We start from the raw sequence: 20,286 nt of genomic DNA, 5'->3' as shown, positions 1-20,286 counted from the left end.
AATGTTTGATTTTAAAATTACAATTATAAATAAGTATTTTGTCTCAAAATGAATGTGTTAATTTCAGGGATTTGCATTAGCTACATACATTTACAACATTTTAAAAAATTATAAAAAATTAGATCAAATTGCCTCAAAATCAAACTTTAGACATTACATACAAATATCTCATGGAACAGGAATATTTTGCAGTGTATAGTGACAAACAGGTATTAAGGAAAGTCCTGTGGTAGTTGTTGTTGCGATTTAGTGTTTTGGGAGAAAATACAATCAATGGAGCCTTTTACACCACAGAGCCTTTAGCCCCGTTATAACCTACTGTTCAAAATTAAGACAAAAGAAGTATTTGATCACTTTTTGGTTTTCAAACTATGTGGAACATGTCTGTCGTTAATGTGATGAAATATGGTTTCGTTCTGGGCAAACTCCCCTCCCAGAGCAACAAATCAACTGCCACACCACCACTGGACACTGCATTAACTGCACATTTCATGTCAACTGCCCCTTTTCAGCCATTCTTAAATACAAAATAAACACATTCCCCCATACTTCTTGTTTCATTTAATGCTTATCTTCCTTTACGCTACTGTTTTAGAAAAAGTCATATGAGAAGCAAATGCATTACTGTGTGAAACATGCGCTTGCATTGTGTTGTGATCATGCAGGCTTAGGAACAAACAAAACCAAATGTACGTTGCCTGACATGACAAGGTCAACAAACCACAGTCTAAACTGAGAGTACAAGTAAATCACACCGCAATACAAGCCCAGCCTACTCCATATTCACAAAAGATCCTCTATGTGATTCAGGGTTATATTTGTCCGTAGAGTCAAGTTTTTTTTTGTCTGATGCAGGAACAGTTGGATTTTAGGATGACAGATTTTCTTTACTATATTTTTTATGAGTATACTGTGTTCTACATATAATGTAATTAGTGGTGATGAACTCACAAACACACAGGTGGCATTTAAATTGAGACATTTATTAGAAGTGACCGTGTTTTGCACTGAGCACGTCCAACACAGTTTAATACACCACCTAACTCTGTTCATAACAAACGATATAGAGAAACTTCTTTGCCATTGATGCCTATTTAAAAAAAAAAAAAAAAAAAACTCTTACACAATACTGCAAATAGTTTGAACTGAGAATAACATTGACAGTCTCATGTCAAAGAAGGCACAAATCAAGACAATCGTAACATCAATGTTAAAACACACACACAAACAAAAACAGATTAACAAATAGCCACGACAATGCACAGTTTATTATACAAGACATATTAAATAACAAAATTTAAATATGTAGTAACATATCCAGTCAAGTTTTCTCCATGGTCTATATAACAGATATCCTATAGGACAAACACATTCTTTTTCCAGTTAATTGTGTGTATATACTGTATATATATACTTGTTACAAGGTACTTCATATAAAAGCCACACTGATTCTTAGCTTGGCAGAAATGCCTTTTACATATTACTGCAGATTTTAATATTAAGCACATACTTAAGTTTAAAGCTAGCCTATTATAGTTAACGCATAACCCACAGTAATAATGCCCCATGAAGCCAATGTTTTTGAAATTAAGCTAAAATCTCTGTCAGCAATTAAACTAGAGGCACAACCACAACATAATGTAACATAAAAAAAATAAAAAAAAATTTAAAATTATGGCATAGTATCTTTAGTTTATCTCAGCTTGTCAATGCATGTTAAACAATAAAGCAATTGCACAATATCTGATACATCCTAAAGATTTTACAGTTCTTATCATGACCTTTTGATTCCCTATTAGAAAAAAAAAAAAAAAAAAAAAAAACAATTCTAAAGCTTTATTTTCATATTCTGTATGTGCCTTTTAACTCCCCACCTCTTAAAAAGAATAGTTTGGCCTCAGTTGTTAGTATCAGTTGTTAATGAAACTCAGTAGTTTCATCAGTTGTTGAAACATGGTTTATTTCTGGGCCAAAATTACACCATAGGTTAAAGCTTGTTCTTCCACACGTTCACACTTCAGGGAGCTCATATAATTGCCCATATGTGCACGCTTTAGAGACGGAGAGTGTTTGAAAAGCTCACCTGTCATAACACTGATACAACCTTTGCCATTGACCATTCATGTAAATATGATTCACTGTTCATGATCAAACAACAGATAGTATGTGTTAACATTAGATCGGCTCTTTGTCTCAGCAGAGTAAGTTAAAAAGAAACTCTGGGATCATGATGTTTGGTTTGTGTGGTTTTTGGTACCGTCTACATTATTTTGTTATCTCTTGAGAATGTATTTCTCTGAAATCACTGGTATTATAAAATGGTTATACATGATACAGATGTTGTAACTGCCTTTATCTGACCTATTAATAATGTATGACATGTTCAAATGACAACGGCTCTTCCAAAAGTGACTATAAAATGACATTGGCATTTTCAAATTGTCTCAACGTAAATGACAAATAAATAATTTAAATAACATAGTCCCAGCTGTCATGTATATTTTGTGCTGCATCACAGAGAACATCTGCCTTAAAGTGCTTGCGTTGTTCCCCCCTCGATTGTCGAGTTTAAAACGAGAATATCATGAGAACTGCTCATCAACACGAGTTGGTGAATGGACACTTGAAACTTCCTACTTTCTCGAACTGTAAACATTCCCCAGCAGCACTATGATGGGTGGACAAGCTGAGAATAATTCACTTTTCCAGTCTCTCCCCTGTCTCTCCATTTAACAATCTCCTTCTATACAATGAAATGATCATTATGCAGAGTGGCCAATGGAAGCAATGCCTGGCCTTTGTTGCATCATCTATGCCCAAGTCTAGCTCAGCTTGCTACTGATGTCCAAGGCTTTCTGATATACCTGGGTGACATCATCCAGATCGCCCAGCAAGGAAAAGCTGCCATTGTCTCCAGGGGAACCAGGAGGGCTGCAGGCGCCCTTGTCGCCTGGAATGGTTTGAAGGCCCCTGTACCCAGCCATCTGAAGCAAGTCTTCTGCTGAGAGGGATCCCCGGATGTTGGGTTTTGGAGAGGTGGGTGGCCAGTCCAACCCCCTGCTGGAGAGTCCAGTCTCCTCATAGATGATGCTGGAGGGTCTGCTTTGGCTTTTTGAGAGACTCAAGTCTACCGGCACCTCCCCATGGAGTCCCACAGCAGGTGTGGCACTTTGTGTAGAATATTTTCCATTCCGCTTGAGAATACCTTTCCTGCCTATAGTCCGTTTTGGGGGCGAGATGTTTGACGGAGGCTGCACAGTGGCTCCCCCTAGCAGTTCAGAGGACTTGCTGCGCTCTGGCGAGGAGTAATACCCTGACTCGCGCTGCTGGTTGTTTTTTAGAATGCCTTTCTTAGGTAACATGGAGACAATTTTTGCTGGCGAGCCACCGAGCATGTCTTCTCGCTCCGGACTGGAACCACACTCAGAGTCTTGGTAGTAAATGGACCGTCTGAGCTCTACCTCGCACAAACTCTGAGACCGCTGGTCTCCACTGGTCGCCCGAGTCTTCAGGATACTCTTTGGTCTTTTGAGGCCAGGCTTCTCGTCTGCAACACTCCAAATCCCTCCATCGTTTTCCTTCATGGACTTTCTCAGGCGCCAGGCTGGAGTCAAGCCTATATTAGTAACATTAGTTTTATTACCAGAATCCGGGCGCTGGGCTTTGCCAGTTTGGACCTCAGTGCGGTTCTGCCAGTCAATGAAGCGGGCCAGCATTGGTGAACTGTTTTCCCTTTGGGTTTGGCAGTCACACACGCTGGTCTTCCATCCCCAGTTCACCCACCAGTGATTTGCGATGTCCTCGACTGTGGCCCTACGCTCTGGATTAACCATCAACATCCAGCGGATCAGACCACGAGCGTCTGGAAAGATGGAGAGATTTAAAATTAGTTAGTATACTTGTGTCTTGGAGACATGAGGGCTTAAACCAGGCACAGTCACAATCTTCCCCCTGTGACAACTTTGCATATATGGGAAGTTTGACATGAAACATACACAGTATATAAGAGACGACATACACACCTGATGACTGCGGTGGTTCCCTGTACTCTCCACTGCTGATTTGGCGAATGAGTCTGTGGTGATCTCCTCCATCAAAGGGCATTGTTCCGTACACAAGAGTGTAGAGGAGAACACCCAGTGCCCAGCTGTCAACCTGTGAACACAACACCACACTGTTTAATTGCTCCAATGGGAGATAAAGACATTTGACAGCTAACACCAGTTTGAACTGGTTTTTGTAACCATTTTCAATCAGCAGATTTACTATATTTTCATTAATAGAATGACATACCATAAGCGGTCCAGGTTTAATCAATTGCAGAATCGTAATACTTAGAGTTAGGGGTTTAGAACAAACCCTAACCAGAATGTATTAGGAATATCAATAAAGTGGTGCCTAGTGAGCACTGTAACTAGTTTTGAGTGTATTTAAAAGCTTCAAAGGCTGGTCTTCTTTGTACAAGTCAAACGCGTGCCAATAAGACCAATGGTCATCATTCAGCAAAAGATTAAAAGGTTGTGCTATTTTATTTTCCTGTCTGAGCCATAAAGTTAACTCCACCTATATTTATGAACATTTAATCAAGCCACCTACAAAGTATGAGAACAATAGCTAATCTAACATATATCTGCTTGAATAACTCCACTCACAATTCCTGCTCATTGTTGAATAATTTCTCCTCCTTGACCTGGTCTGATCCCTACTACACTTCTACTGATTAGCCAGGGGTGCTGGTCAGGAATGAGGAGGTATCAAGGGAAACAATGGCTGATTACAGCACAGGAAATGTCCACTCCCCAAACTCCAGACCTGCCTGACCGTGAGGAGATGTGAGAAGCTCTATGATTGTTGGCCCTGTTCCACTGATCTCTGACCAGCAAGAGGGAGAATGCTGCCTTTCCCATGGATTGGGGGGTGCAGTTATGTAAGGATGATTTAGGGACCAGGGGGATCATTGTGTCTGTGTGTATATGATTGAATGTCCAGAAGCTTGTAGAGTTGTGTGTGTGATCACGTCGGTCTGTAAAACCGGGAAAAGTATGGGAATTTTGAGATATTCCTGTGCTCCAGACGGGCTTAGTGTTTGGCTACTTGTTGACGGAATATTAATCATGTAGGGGCTAGAAAAATGCTTAAAATTCTGAAAATAGTTTGGAGATTAGTCCTCATTCCTTGAGTCTATTGTTTCTCATAGTATTGTTGAGGATGTTGGTATGCTGGCTGACTGTGCACTGTAAAATGATGTGTAGGGAGTGACTGAATGTGGAGTGTATTGGGCTCATTTGGGAAGTAGAATCAGGGTGGGGGGTCTCACCTTGCTCAAAAATCAGTGGAAATACTTTTTGTCTATTTGTTATCTGTTATCTATATTCTGTCATTTGTTACCTTTTGAGACAGGATTTCTGGGATTGTGATCCCCAGCCCACATTTTAAGAGCTTAAAATTGAAGATATTTTAAAGCCTTTAAAATGGCTAGAAATGATGATGTCTGCTGGGATCGCATAACAGATTATTAGCTCAAACTCAATTTTATTTACCTCTGGACCTCGATACGGTCTTCCATTTACAATCTCTGGAGAGGCGTACAGTGGGCTTCCACAGAATGTTTGAAGAAGTTTGTCCTTGTGGTAGAGGTTGGACAAACCAAAATCGGCTATCTAGACATAGAAAAAAAAAAAACATAGAATCAGAACAGGCCAACATTTTGAGGTGTTTTACAGAAATCTAAAATGATCATTGGAGGAATGGTATAATTTACCTTGATGTTACCATTGTCATCCAGGAGAATGTTTTCTAGCTTGAGATCTCTGTGTACTACTCCGTTCTGTAAAAAAATTTCAGAACCATTATTTTAAGATCTTTTAGATCGACTTCACTCTGTTAGGCATTACATAACCACCCCTTCATGCACTAATGAAATAATGGTGAACTGCTCTTATTCCTCCTGGAAAGTCCAGCTTGGAACATGGTTGCTGGTTTCTTACTGGTCTAAGATGGTCAAAAGCTGGTCTAAACTTGTTATTAGTTGATCCAAGCTGGTCATTAGTTGGTTCAAGCTGGTCATTGACTGATCGACCACGCAACATGTTTTGAAAAAAATATTTACCAACTTAAGCTGGAATGACCAACTGGTAACTGTATCAATTAATGACTAGTTTAAACAAGCAACCATGTTCCACAACACAGCCTAATTTTTTAGCAGGGCTGTTATGATACATGGTTGCCCCATTGTTTTGTCATCTGATGTCCTGTATTAAGACTCTTTAATATATCTTTAATATTCTTTAATAATCAATGTGCAAAACACTATACAAAATTAACAACAAGGGTAAAGCACATAACAAAATCTAAGTGTCCTCTTATTGATTAGCATCCGTGACATACGCCCCTCAAAAGGAAAGAAAATGCAAAAAGCACATTCCCCTTCATGCGGTGTCAGAACCCATCTGTCATATGGCCTGATCTCTGTACTGTATCTCCTCAAATGTTGCCATGGTGACCTCTTGGCCTGCCTTGATCTGAAGAGCGGGGTTGGAATCCCTCGGCTGAGGTGATGACATCATCAGCACAGCTGTATAGAAACAAAGGTCAAGCCCACCCTGAATTCTCCCAGGACTTCCAGCTTTCCAGCTGACACGGCTCCGGGTACAGGCTGACCTATTGTGCTGATCAAGAAACAGCATCTCCTGCTATAATCCTACACTTAATCTCTGTAAAACTATAAAAATATGTTCTTGTTGCATAAAAGATCTTAAATGTGAAATAAAAGAGAAAACAATTAAATTAGCCAGGGTTGGATCAATGTGATCTGTCAATTTGAAGTATCATGTTTGGAAACTGGGAAAATGTGAGATGGGGAGGAGTTTGGCAATGAGACAGAAGAACACAGCTGCTCCCTTGCTCCAAAACCTTTAATATCAAGACATTCTTGGAAATGTAGTTTATCTCCCTCATATCATGGCAAGTCCTCTGGTCATTAATCATCTTATTTACTTCACAGAGAGCTCTGTTCATGTGCAATTAATGTGTAGTTTGCACAGATTTCAGTTGTTTACTTTAAGAGGGCTTCATTTTCGGAGGGGTCTGGGTAGCACAGCAAGTAAAGATGCTGACTACCACACCTAGAGTCACAAGTTCGAATCCAGGGTGTGCTGAGTGACTCCAGTCAGGCTTCTTAAGCAACCAATTGGCCCGGTTGCTCGGGTGGGTAGAGTCATGCTGGGTTAACCTCCTCGTGGTTGCTATAATGTGGTTCTCGTTCTCGGTGGGGTGCATGGTGAGTTGTGCGTGGATGCCGCAGAGAATAGCGTGAGCCTCCACTCGTGCTAGGTCTCCACGGTAAAGTGCTCAACAAGCCACGTGATAAGATGTGCTGACTGACTGTCTCAGACACGGAGGCAACTGAGATTCATCCTCCGCCACCCGGATTGAGGCGAGTCACTACACCACCACGAGGATTTAGAGTGCATTGAGAATTGGGCATGCCAAATTGGGGAGAAAAGGGGATGAATTAATGAATTTGCATGTGGTCCAAGCTGGTTCATGCTGGTTTGGTGCAGGTCTAGCAGGTGGACCAGCATTGCCATCCTGTTCATCAGTAAAACATAGCTGGTTTGCTAGTCTTTTCAGCAGGAATAATGCAAAAACAATGTATAGGGCTTTTCACACTGGGCTTAACCCCAGGTCATCGACATTTTGCCGGGTAAAGCAACATTTCACACTTATAATTTTGAAAGGGCGTTAGCCCTGCTTTTAACCCAGGGTTATGATACCTGGGGAACATTAACCCAGGGTTTCCAAATGTACAGTGTGAAACCTTGGAACATGAAAACCCAGGATTAATTATTAACCCAGGGTAAAGTATGGGTGAAAGAGTGTGAAACACAAAACAGAATAACCTAGGCTTCCGTTTACCCAGCATTAACAGTGGCCCTGTTTTAACAATTTCAAGTGTGAAAAACCCTTATCTTCAGCTCCCCAAATCCCAAAGTCTCCATTTTTCTGCACATTTAGAATTGAACCTTGTTTGAAAAATCGGTAACACTTTACAATAAGGTTCCATTTGATAACATCAGTTAACAACATTAGTTAACATGAATTAACAATGATCAATACTTATTAAGCATTTATTAATCTTAGTTAATGTTACATTCATACACATATTTAAAATCAAAGGTTGTATTAGTTAACATTAGTTAATGCACTATGATCTAACATGAACTAACAATGAATAATTGTATTTTTATTAACTAACATTAGCAAAGATTAATAAATGATGTAACAAATATATTGTTAATTGTTTGTCATGACACCTAATGCATTAACTTATGTTAACAAATGGAACCTTATTGTAAAGTGTTACCGAAAATCTACTCTGTCATATAGTTAGTATGTACTTTGTCCAAATATATGTTGCTCTAAAGTTCTCAAAAAGGATCAAAGCCTTGCTAAAAAAACAAACAAAATAAAAACAGCTCAAACTAGCCTAAGCTGGTTTAAGATGGTCTTCTAGCCTGGCCAAGCTGGTGCTCAGCTGGGTTACATGGTGGGCAAGCTGGCCTCCCAGCTTAAAATGCCTAAAATCCCTCTAAAACCAGACAACAGACCATCTTAACCAGGATGGAAGATCCGCTAAGACCAGCAAATCAGTTTAGGCTAGTTTAAAAAAAAAAAATTTCAAAAGGGACATACACAAAAATTTAAAAATCTTCTTTACATTAACATCTGAGTGTTTCATCTTTCTATTGATATGAGGTCTTTGCACCCTATTGCTTTGGATGTGATGTTTGTAGACTCTCACCTTGTGGCAGTAATGGACAGCCGAGACGATCTGCCTGAAGAAGTGTCTCGTCTCTCTCTCGCTGAGTCTGCGGCGCTCGCTGATGTAATCGTACAGCTCACCCTTACTGGCATATTCCATTACGATCACTATCTTATCTTTATTTTCAAAGACTGTGAATGGATGAAGAAAGAGAGAGACAATAAGTAATTGGTTAGAATACTCAACATCATAGCACTCTTTGCTGTCAGATCTCTTCTGACTATTATAAAATGTCTGGATATGTTTTAAAGGTAGGGCACATGGAAAGTGAAAATAGCAAATTTCCATTATGTATGTCTCACTAGCTATAGCTCTGTCATTGACTTAACTGTTTCGCTCAGGCTCTCATTGGGGCATTACCAGAATGTAGCAGACAAATATTAGGTCAAGTCAAATTTAGTCAGGGTCATGTTGATTAGGAGCTGTCATTGCTAGTGAGACCCAAGTGTTAACATGTGTTGAGTGCAAAGAGGAAGAGAGAAATTATGTGAGTATGTGACTAGGGATGGTGGCGTAAACATTCTTGTTCCAAGAAAAAGGGTAAGTGTTTTGGAAAATGCACAACACAGACCAGTATTCTCAGTAGTAACTCTTACGTTAAGAGCTATCATGTTTATCTAGCAAATCTCAATGGAAAGAGTAGGACATCAGCAAATCTTTGTATTATTTTCAGCTGTTGCTCCATTCAGATCCTCCATTCAACACTTCCACCTTCTGCTGACACAGCATGAGCATCTCACAGGGATCCTTTATTGTTTACTGCCCAGAGGCTGGTTGCCATGCCGCCGGTCAGTGGAGCAATAAAGATTCCCACAGATCAGGTGGATTTCCTTAAGCTTGGCGTCACTTTCAACAACGTGTATTTACACACCCGAGTATCTGTTGTGATTGTCTGGGTCATGACTCTTAACTCTGTATTAACTATATCTTAAGCTATAGAGTTTGCTCATCGCTTCAGTCATTGGAATAGCTCTCCACATGGCCCTCAGAAATGGGAGAAGTTCACCTTCAAGGCCAGTTCCTTCCACCACTGAGTAATTACCTCTCTCAACTAATCCGTATTAGACACAAGAGACTGAGTGCACTCGGTTTCAGCACCAACTCTCAGACTGGTCCAGGGTCAGTATTAATCACCCCTAGCTGTGAGCGTGGCATGAGTCCACAGCCATAGTGTCTCCCTCTGTCAACGCGGAGATAAAGCTGCTTTGTCAAGTCTTTGTTTTGAGAATCCTGCTCATGATGTGCTGTGCTTGGAGTCTAATTTAATGTGTTTTTGATTAACATTCTAGCAAGGCACAGCTACATGCTTGGAACTTTTCAAACATGCAGATTGCTGTAGGACTGTAATGGCTCCAAGCATCTGTTTTATCTCTATTAGAAGGTTGATACTCCCAACAAGGTTGTTGCCTGATCAACATCCGCACCCTTGGGCTATCAGGGTTGCAGTCAAATCACATAAGGGTAGTTGGCGCATAAAATGTCTATGGACTTTTTTTTTTATCAAAATAAAGATTTTAGGTTAAAATCTATATGAATGTATAAGGCAAAGTGTAAATCTTAGATGCTATAACAAATCATCATTTTTGAAACACCTTTTTACCTTCACTAGTTTTTAAAGGTGCACTCAGTAATTTTTTCCCCCCCTTTTTAAAAGTTTTACTTCTAAAGAAATGAATAGTAATTTTGAAACTTTTATATAAAATCATGACCACTCATGTGAGATGAAGAGTTCAGTAACCTTGCAAAAGCTCTTTTATTCTACATGGAGCAAGGGCGCCTCATGGGGGCAGCTATGTTAGCATCACATGACAAGCTAAATACTACTCGCTTAATCTCAGTAACAGCCCTGTTATTGGACACTTTCATTCATGGATTAAATTAATCCTGGTTTACTGTGCATAGTGAATTTCTACAATAGCATTGGTAACTGAAAATGACTATGTTCGAATGATGCAGCATCCAGGTCACTAGGTGTCAGTGTAAGCTCTACTTCCAAAAATTACTGAGTGCACCTTTAAATCTTTTTTTCATTTTAGTTTTTATAACAAGTTTTTAAATTGTCCTGCAGTGTGTGAATCAATTTTTCAAAGTATAATTATTCCTTAAATGATGTGAGGTCATTAAACTGCATGTTTGTTAATGATAAAACTACAAATCGCAAAATGCTATGGAGTATAGAATGTTACAGCAAAGGACATGTCACCTTCCCAAAAGTATTTCATGTCAACAACTTATAAATCAAACGTGAAGGGAGCTGATCTGGAAACGGGTCTATCACTGATGACTGGCAGTTGAGAAACACCACATTTGGCAGTAAAGGGTGTGGATCTTATTCATGCTGAGAATCAAAGTAAATGGCTTTGAAGACTTCTGATCTGTAAAGACAGCATAGATCCAAACTGGGCTGAGTTTTGAATAGATGAGGTGGAGTCATTTTATCCCAGTGAAAGAAGAAGGGGGTGCAATGCTGCTTTTTCAATGACTGTGAAAAGTGTTTAAAGTGTCATTGAATTCTCAAAAAAGACAAGGAGTGGAGAACAATTACTATGAGTCAGCACAAGCATGTACAGGCCTACCTTCATATATAGAGATGATGTGTGGATGACGGAGGGAAGACATGATCTCGATCTCTCTACGGATGTGCACCATGTCCTGTTCATCTTTAATCTTTTCCTTACGGATGGATTTAATCGCCACCTGAAAAACAATACACACATTAAAATCAACTATTTGAAACCCATTTGCCCTATACCTCGCATTTCTTACTCATTTGTACTTGCATAATACCTAAAGGGTGTAGCACACTATTTGTTCTGCAAAATAATGGTAATGACTGTCATTCTGGCGGCTACTTTATGTTAATTGGAATGTGCAGAAAATATTGATGGATGCTTGGTTCTTTCACAGTGGCTCAATTTCTCAGGTTTATGGAGCAGTATTGATGGCTGTACATGGGTCAAAGGTTAAAAAGCTCTTTGTCTTTCAGGGGCGTCCAGGCTCAGAGTTTGGGTCATAGATCACAGAAAGCAGAAGAGCCAACTCCCTCTCATGGTGCCAAGAAGTTTACAGATTGGAAAAGACCACGGGATTGGAGGTGCTGTTTAAGTAGACTGTGTATGACCAATTAATGCAGAAATCCAGGTAAATCCAAAGGGTTCACTTACTTTTTGTATGAACTGTATGTATATAATCATTTAAAAGAACACAGCATACATCATATAGAAGAAAGCATCGGAATACTCTAATTTCAGGAATATTTTCCTTTGAAAGTTGGAGATTTTTCAGGGTTTTTTCTTGTTTAGTTAAGGGAGATGATGGTCTAGATTCTCAGTGAGTGCCTCTAACCTTGAGCAAAACTGGGTTTCTGTAAAGGTGAATGGCTTTCTCGGGAGGAGGCACATCATAGGAGTTATTTTTAAATGTCCCATTTTCAAATTCCCAAACAAGCTCTATCACAGGGCAGAACCAATGCTCACTACCCGATCTCAATGTCCTGAATTTAAGCATGCTGTTACTTAGTGGATAAAATTGTTTTACTTCTAATGAAATTGCATTTAGGGCTGCATGATCATGACAAAAATCACAATTGCAATTACAATATCACAATAAATAATTTATTTAGATAAATAGAATTTACATTAAAATGCTTTTTTGGTATACAGTATGTAGGTACACATCCAAAACAAGCTGAGAACTGTTCATGAATTATTTTACATAAATGGCTCTCTTAAAGATATAGTTCAGCCAAAAATGAAAATTCTCTCATTTATTCACCCTCATGCCATCCCAGATGTGTATGCATATAAAGGCAGCAAAAACGTAATCCATTCGACTGGTTTACTTCCATGTCTGGAAGTGGTTAAATCCATGACTTAAGAAGCAATCAATATTTCAGTCCTTTTTTTATTATAAATATCCACCTTTGACCAGCCCCGACCAGTAGGTGGCAATATGTATGAAGAATATGAATTGCCAAAAAACAAAAGAAGATGAGTATGGAAATTGAAAATGGAGATTTATAGTTAAAAAAAAAAAAGAAAAGGGACTTTTAGATTCAGCGCTGTGGCCATGTATTCTGACATCAAAGAATATACAAACTAGTCAGTCCACTCGAAACTTCTCCCATTCCATCCCTCACAACCACTTCCGGGGCTGGGAGAGTGGAAGGGCTAGGTGTTTAGAACCTTCTATGCTCCTCCTTTTGTATGCTTCTATGACGATACAAACTCAGAATCCCATCTTGCTTTGCAATAAAAATATGGTGGCGTGCATTGCCAGCAAGTGCATTCGTGATCGCATCTGTTCATCATAATCAATCATTATAAACATCTAAAAACAACATTATATGTTTGATCATATATAATCTGACCTTCAGTGCACCAGCTGTGATTTAATCTGTCCTCCAGTGCATCTGCTGTGAAGTGTGAGGTAAGATTTATTTTAATTACAGTGCGCATTAAAGAACTCCTGCTGGGAGATTAAACTACTGGAGTCATATGGATTACTTTTACGCTGCCTTTATGTGCTTTATTCATTTGCATTGAATGAACCAACAGAGCTGAGATATTCTTCTAAAAATCTTTGTTCGTGTTCAACAGAAGAAAGTCATTCACATCTGGGATGGCCTGAGGGTGTGTTAATGATGAGGTCATTTTAATTTTAAACCATTCCGTTAACAGCATAAAAAAACCAGAAAGCAAACAACAGACATGCCTAATTGGTTACAATGCTCAACCACAAAAACATGTTGTACATGTAAAATGTTCACGATTAGTTAATTCTGGCAATTAACTTATTTATTCAGTTAATTAATTTTGCAGTCCTATTGTATTTAACTTGATTTTTAAAGTCTGATCCTATGTATGTGTGCTTAAGGATGCTGAAAATATTTCCGTTTTGTTCATCTTCACACTGTAAAAAATCTAACTTCAATTTTGTCAGACAAGCTCAATTTTAAAAGTTGATTGAACTATATAATATTGAAAAAAGTACGTTTACTTAAAACAATCAATTAAGTCAACTTTTATGCCATTTAAATCAGAGAAACTTACATTTTTAAACAGTGAGCACATACAATATCAAGTCTGGTGGTGAAGGTAGAACATACAGGCTTTTGAGCATGATCAGTTTGATCACTGACCCTCCAACACACCCCTATTTGAAACATTGTGCACCTCTGTGAAATGGAAGTTTAAATTTCACTGTTGTAAGTCTATAAAGCCAGGCTCTACCACAGAAAATCAGGAAATATGTGGGAATTTAAATCTTAGATTTCAACTCCTTTAATGATGTTATCCATTTGTTAAAGTCATGGAAAGGTCTTGAAAATTCATGGGTCAAAATCTGAGGGAACCTTGTAAGGCTGAGCACTATGAACTTCACATTGTTGCGTCTGCTACTGAGCATGCCCACTGGTGAAGCACTGTGGCTGAAGACACTACCCACAATCCCCTGCTCTTGAATTTATTTAAGTGTGTTTGGTCAAAGCATGCCAACTTATGACTTAAAACATTTGTAAATAATCTGATTTGAATTAATAGATGTTTTTGATCTTTATGTGTTTTTTGTAAAAAGTTTGTTTAAAGTCACCATCAAGGTAATTTGTGTTCGCTTTGATGAAGTATCTTTATTTATGCAGTTGATTGAACTTCTAAAAATTTGAAGTACTTGCAACCTACACCACCATTTAAGCTAGCCCAACTATTTGGTCTTTTGGTAGGGCTGATACATGATCTTATGTTAAAATATAGATCTACTTAAAAAATATATATACATATATTATATTGTTTTCAATAATATTGAAAATTATGGACAGCTGTACTTAAAAATTTAAGTTTATTGAACTTAATGATCATTGATATTTTTGAGTTCGCTGAACTTATTGTTTTAAGTTCATGGAATTTGAGATCCAACTGGAATTGTTAAGTTGGTAAAACTAATTTGCATGATGTTGAGTAAACTCAAAAATGCTTTGAAGCTGGTTACTTTAAGTTTACTCAACTTTTAATTTTTTACAGTGCAGTCTGGCATATGTCTGCTGTATTGGTCATAAAGAGGGGATTAAAGTTACAGGAAGTGTGTGGTCCATGTTCCTTCAATGACTCATAAAGCACACAGAAGGGGAAGTGGTGCTGACGGAGCTGACTTCCCGTCCAACCAGTGTTGTTTAAGGCACCGATCTACCACCCCAAGCCTTTTAGGGGCAAAATGACCACGTTCAACCAGGGTGTGCATACAATGTATTGTTTTGGGAAGTTGTTTTTCCCCCAGATTATGTCTGAATATTTGGGAACGTACAATCTTATGACATATGCAGTACATGCTTGTAACAGGCTTAACGGTGATTTATGTAACCCTCTCCATCGCACAGAGCTTGTGATAAAAACAGAGGTGTTTAAATTGCTGCTCTGGATATGATAACTGTAGTTACACTCTGGAGTTTGTCACTACCATGATGGATGGTTTTTAAATAGATTGTAAAACAAAGTGAAAGAAAGTATGAGAGTTTGTGTGTGTGGTTGTGTGTGTGCGTGCCTGCCTGCCTGCCTGCTGTGTTTAAGAGCACTTTAAGACCTCAATTTGGGATAGTGTCTTGTCTTCTCTAACCCTAATTACGGTAAAAGAATAAACTCATTAAAATTGCATTGCAGCAGACAGGAAGGCAGGTGATCCCTTAACCTCGCTGAAGAAAGCACTCAGTACCCACACAGCTGAGAGGTATTGTTACCACCAGCCCATGGCTACAGATCATTAAGCTAACCTGTGTTTGATGCCTATGCCAGCTGGCTGTTGGCTTTGCTCTTCTCCAACCTCTGGTTAAACTGAAGCCTTCTCATTGTCTCACAGACATAGACCAGCTCATTGTCTGAGGCTCTCACAACAGCTGTGTTGTTTTACCTGTCCACTGTTTAAGGGATTAGGGAGCACCTTTACTCACCGGAGCACTCACGTGGAACAGTTTTGGAAAAAATGTGTCACAGAAAATCCACTGCAATGAAAATACAGTCACATGCAGTGCTAGAAATTAATTTATTAAAGGAATATTTCTGGTTTAATTCAAGTTAAGTTCAATCAACAGCATTTGTGGCATAATCTTGGTTACCACAAAAATTAATTTTGATTTGTCCCTCCTTTACTTTAGAAAAACAAATATCTGGTTACAGTGAGGCACTTACAGTGGAAGTGAATGGAGCCAATCCATAGCCACAAGACATTAACCAAATGGGTGTTATCATGATTTTTATTGTGATCAAATCACTTACTAACCTTTTCTGTATAAAGTTATATCCAATTTTACAACTTTGTTGACATGACGGCGTAATTCTGTAACCCCTGTAATCCCAGTAATTTAATTTAAACTGCAAAAATGATGATTTGGACAACTTTACAGCTCAAATAATACACTAATACCAATACAATACAGCCTTTAAACCCTCCAAATTTGTCCCATTATCTTCCATTGTAATTGTTTCACTGTAAACTTTTTTTTTCCTTCTTTTAAAGGAGGGACGAGTCAGAATTATTTTTGTGGTAATCAACACAAATGCTGTCGATTGAGCTTAACTTGTATTGAACCAAGAATGCTCCTTAAAAAGGGATAGTTTAGCCAAAAATGGAAACTCTGTCATTACTCTCATGTTGCTCCAATCCATACCTATATGACTTTATTTTTTCCATGGAACACAAAAGGAGATGAGGTAGAATACTAGCCTCATTCACCATTCACTTTCATTGTATCATTTTCCCATACAATGAAAGTGAATACATCTCCTTTTTTGTTCCACATAAGAAATAAGGTCATAACAACATGAGGGTGAGTAAATGATGATAGAAACATTTTTGGGTAAACTATTTCTTTAAGGGGCAATATTTGCCTTCTGATGTTAAGGGGCATTTTCACCTTCATGAGGGCATACATGTATGTCTTTCTAACCATATAACACAATCAGTGTGCTATCCTTCTATATCAAACACTTTAATTTAATCAATTTATTTAATATAATAATAAATTGTAATTCTGAACAATTAGATTGTAACAACACAACATCAACTAACTAGACAGGAAGAGAAGTTAATATTACCAAATTTATCAGATGCTACAAATAAGGAATTCAATAAAATTATTTTTATTTTTATGTATTTTTTGACCGACATTTAAAATTTTAGGGAAATTTGTGTCATTTTTGGTGGCATTTTTAGCCCTCCTTTTAAATTAATGTTTAAAAGTAAAAAGACCATTATATTTAAGTTAACATGTGTATACATACCTCTGTATTTAAAAAAAGTATGTTTGATTCACTAAAGTGTTTAAGCTAAGATTGTATACAGTAATATAAAAGAGCACATGCAAAGAGGCATTTTTGCGAACCAATGTAAGAATAATTCCTCAGGTTTAATTCACAAGACAATGTTATGAATTCTTCCCTGCATTAAGTCATGCATTCTTGAGGATTCAACAGTCCATGCATTCAGACAAAGCAGTGTTCACTGAGTCGGGACTGCAACTCCAGAATTTGTCAGCTCTGTTGAATGTGTTAGAGTGTGTGTGTTTGAGTTTATGTATATACTTTATCATCTGTCCCTGTCCACAATGTCTACCAGTTCTTATTCTCCCCCAGAGACTCAGCAAAGACAGTTTACAAAGAAAATGACAGAAGCTCTATTACAAATGTGTATGACCTGTGAGGCAAAGAACACACTCAAGAGTTGTTTTTACTTGTGCTCTCACATGCCAAACAACTGGAACATTCCTTACTGCTTCCAGAATCATCACCACACAAACACTTCTGTTTATCTGTATTGTTCAGATTTACTGTTGGCCATCAACACTGACATTTTTTTTTTTTTTTTAACACAGCAGGCAACCACACCATGCTGTCTAGTCAAGCCCTGTGCTGGTCTTGTTGTAGCTCTTATGAGTGGTTTCTTTATTGGGTAACCATGTTTTTGGACTCTGCTCTATGGGGACAGATGTGACTCTGAGCGTGTCTTGCACTCGAGCAGCTGTTGAAATCAGGGCACAGATTTGACCCACTCTGTCCATTTCTGCACCACTCAAGATGCAGGTCTGTCTTGGGATTAGTGCACTGACCTAGTTGCATGAAAGCAGAAGTGATTTATCCTAGTTTTTTCCAAATTTATCTCTTTCGTCATGCATTTCTTGCTGGTGGCTAGTGCAAGGTCCAGATCGATATCTCATTGCGACATGAACATACCTGTTGTGCTTTGTAACCTATGACCTGTTCTAACCATGCATAGATGACCTGGATTAGCTGACACGTTACTGAGGGACGGAAGCCTCCACTTGCCCTGTGAAATTGTGCATGTAATGATGGTCATTAGAGGTGCATCCTCTTTCACCATGTTTCAAAGGAATGTTTTAATATAGTAGATTGACCAATCAGTCATAGCCACACAAACTCCAACACTGAAGATTAGAATTGCTCAATAAGTCTAACTATATGCATTGCATTTAAATAAGGAGTTATGCATGATGGGTCAACTCACCACTCGTCCAGTATGCCTCTCTATGGCTTTCTTCACTTTTCCATATGTGCCTCTTCCGAGCGTCTCCAGCAGCTCGTAGCGGTGCTTCAGGTTGTGCTTGTGATGATGTTTCTTCACGCTGGATCCTCTCCGCACACCGAGAGAGGCCAGCATCTCCCCGGACGGAGAGTCCACCGGTAGCGGCTCACCTTGATCGTCTCCGATATTCCCTAACTGGGACGATTCCGCGTGCGTGGAAACCGTTTCCATAGTTTCTTAGTACTGCGCGCCTCGAAATGCCGAGCTACAATAGAAAGTCACAAATATCCTGAACTCACTGTCCGGTCGTTATTTAAGCGGAATAACGTGTCTGTATTTTGAGGGTAATTCCTCGCATTCGGTGCGTCAAAGGGGCCGTTTGCACCGAACGCGTCTTTGCGTCCGCAAGACGGACGTCTTTGACCGCTATGCCGCGTCTCGCTGTTTCTACAGCGTCTCGCGTAGGAGCGCCGCGTTCTTTAGACGCCGTGTCAAGTTAAAAAGAACTCCAGCTGTTAAAACGCACATCGGGACATCTGCGCTCTGTTCTATTCTATGGAGAGAGACGCATCAATAATCATGCGCGTGTGTCGGGATGCGCTCTTCTCGCCTCTGGCAGCTCAGAAACGTGCGAGCCGACTCCATACTTTACATGTCCGTCCCACTACCGGTGCGATGCTGTTCCCCTCCTCTTCCCTTTTCTCCAGAGTAAAGAATGCAGCCTGGATGAAGCCGACTCTCTCTCTCTCTCTCTCTCTCTCTCTCTCTCTCTCTCATTGCATTTTTGTTAGGTATGGACAGTGCTTTCCCTTGCATCTTTCTCTCTCAGTTATGTTTCGATTTAGTGTGCTTTTTTGGCATGACAAATAACTGCACAATTTCATGACCTAAGCATGCATATACAGTATTTCACCAAAGGCACAGGTGAAATAAGTAACATGCAACAGTGAAACAAAAATAATCAATATGGATAAAATAAAGTTGGAAAAATACGACTAGGCTAAAAAGGAGCAATATTAATAATGCTTTCACTCACTACATTTCAAAGCACTTTTTTTGGCATGATAATTTTACACAGGATATTGCAAAAAGTATCAAATCAATTAACAAATCAATTAAATGTGAAATTAATAATAGCATAATAATCATAATAATATAGTGTGCAAAATACAATCAAATTTAATAAAACACAGTATAAAATAAAATAATATCTCTTTCTCTCTCTCTCTCTCTCTCTCTCTCTCTCTCTCTCTCTCTCTCTCTCGTGTGTGTGTGTGTGTGTGTGTGTGTGTGATGTCAACTTATCCAAACTCTTCTGCAGAGCTACTAAGTTCTGCTTAGAAAGCATCATGCTCATATTGATTCAGTTTAATCTAATGGGGAGGCTGTTATGAGCTTTCCATTAAAGGTATATTTCACCCAAAAATACAAATTCTCTTATCATTTTCTCACCCTCATGACACCCCAGATGTGTCTTCTGCAGAATACAAACAAAGTTTTTTAGAAAAATGTCTATGCTCTTTAGGTCCATACAATGCAAGTGAGTGGTGGTCAGAACTTTTAAGCTTAAAAAAGCACATAAAGGCAACAGTAAATTAATGCATACGACTCCTGTAGTTAAATCTATATCTTCAGAAGCGATATGATAGGTGTGGGTGAGAAATAGATACATATTAAAGTCCTTTTTTACTATAAATGTCCACTTTCACTTGCATTTACGTTCTTCTTTTGCTTTTGGCAATTCATATTCTTTGTGCATATCACCACCTACTGGGCAGGAAGGAGAATTTATAGTAAAAAAAAAAAAAAGTAATTAAATATGTATCTGTTTCTCACCCACACCTAAGATATCACTTCAGAAGACGGCTTTAACCACTAGAGTCGAATAAATTACTTTCATACTATCTTTATGTGCTTTTTGTAGCTTCAAAATTCTG

At 38.7% G+C, this 20,286-nt stretch overlaps 1 protein-coding gene across 1 annotated transcript; it reads right to left on the bottom strand.

The window, feature by feature from the left end:
* Positions 1 to 970: 970 nt before the first annotated feature.
* Positions 971 to 19,000, bottom strand: nuak1a (NUAK family, SNF1-like kinase, 1a). Its single transcript, XM_051691434.1, has 7 exons — positions 18,332 to 19,000; positions 11,401 to 11,521; positions 8,804 to 8,955; positions 5,762 to 5,827; positions 5,541 to 5,660; positions 4,023 to 4,155; positions 971 to 3,862 (listed from the first exon to the last, which is right to left on the bottom strand). The coding sequence occupies exons 1-7, from the start codon at positions 18,578 to 18,580 to the stop codon at positions 2,823 to 2,825; spliced, it is 1,881 nt and encodes a 626-aa protein (XP_051547394.1). The 5' UTR covers positions 18,581 to 19,000; the 3' UTR covers positions 971 to 2,822.
* Between the last annotated feature and the right edge of the window lie 1,286 nt (positions 19,001 to 20,286).

This window comes from Myxocyprinus asiaticus, chromosome 47 (assembly GCF_019703515.2).
Source record: "Myxocyprinus asiaticus isolate MX2 ecotype Aquarium Trade chromosome 47, UBuf_Myxa_2, whole genome shotgun sequence".
In the NCBI taxonomy this organism is placed as follows: domain Eukaryota; kingdom Metazoa; phylum Chordata; class Actinopteri; order Cypriniformes; family Catostomidae; genus Myxocyprinus; species Myxocyprinus asiaticus.
The sequence above is the reverse complement of the archived record's forward strand: the minus strand, read 5'-3'. Positions and strand labels throughout refer to the sequence as shown.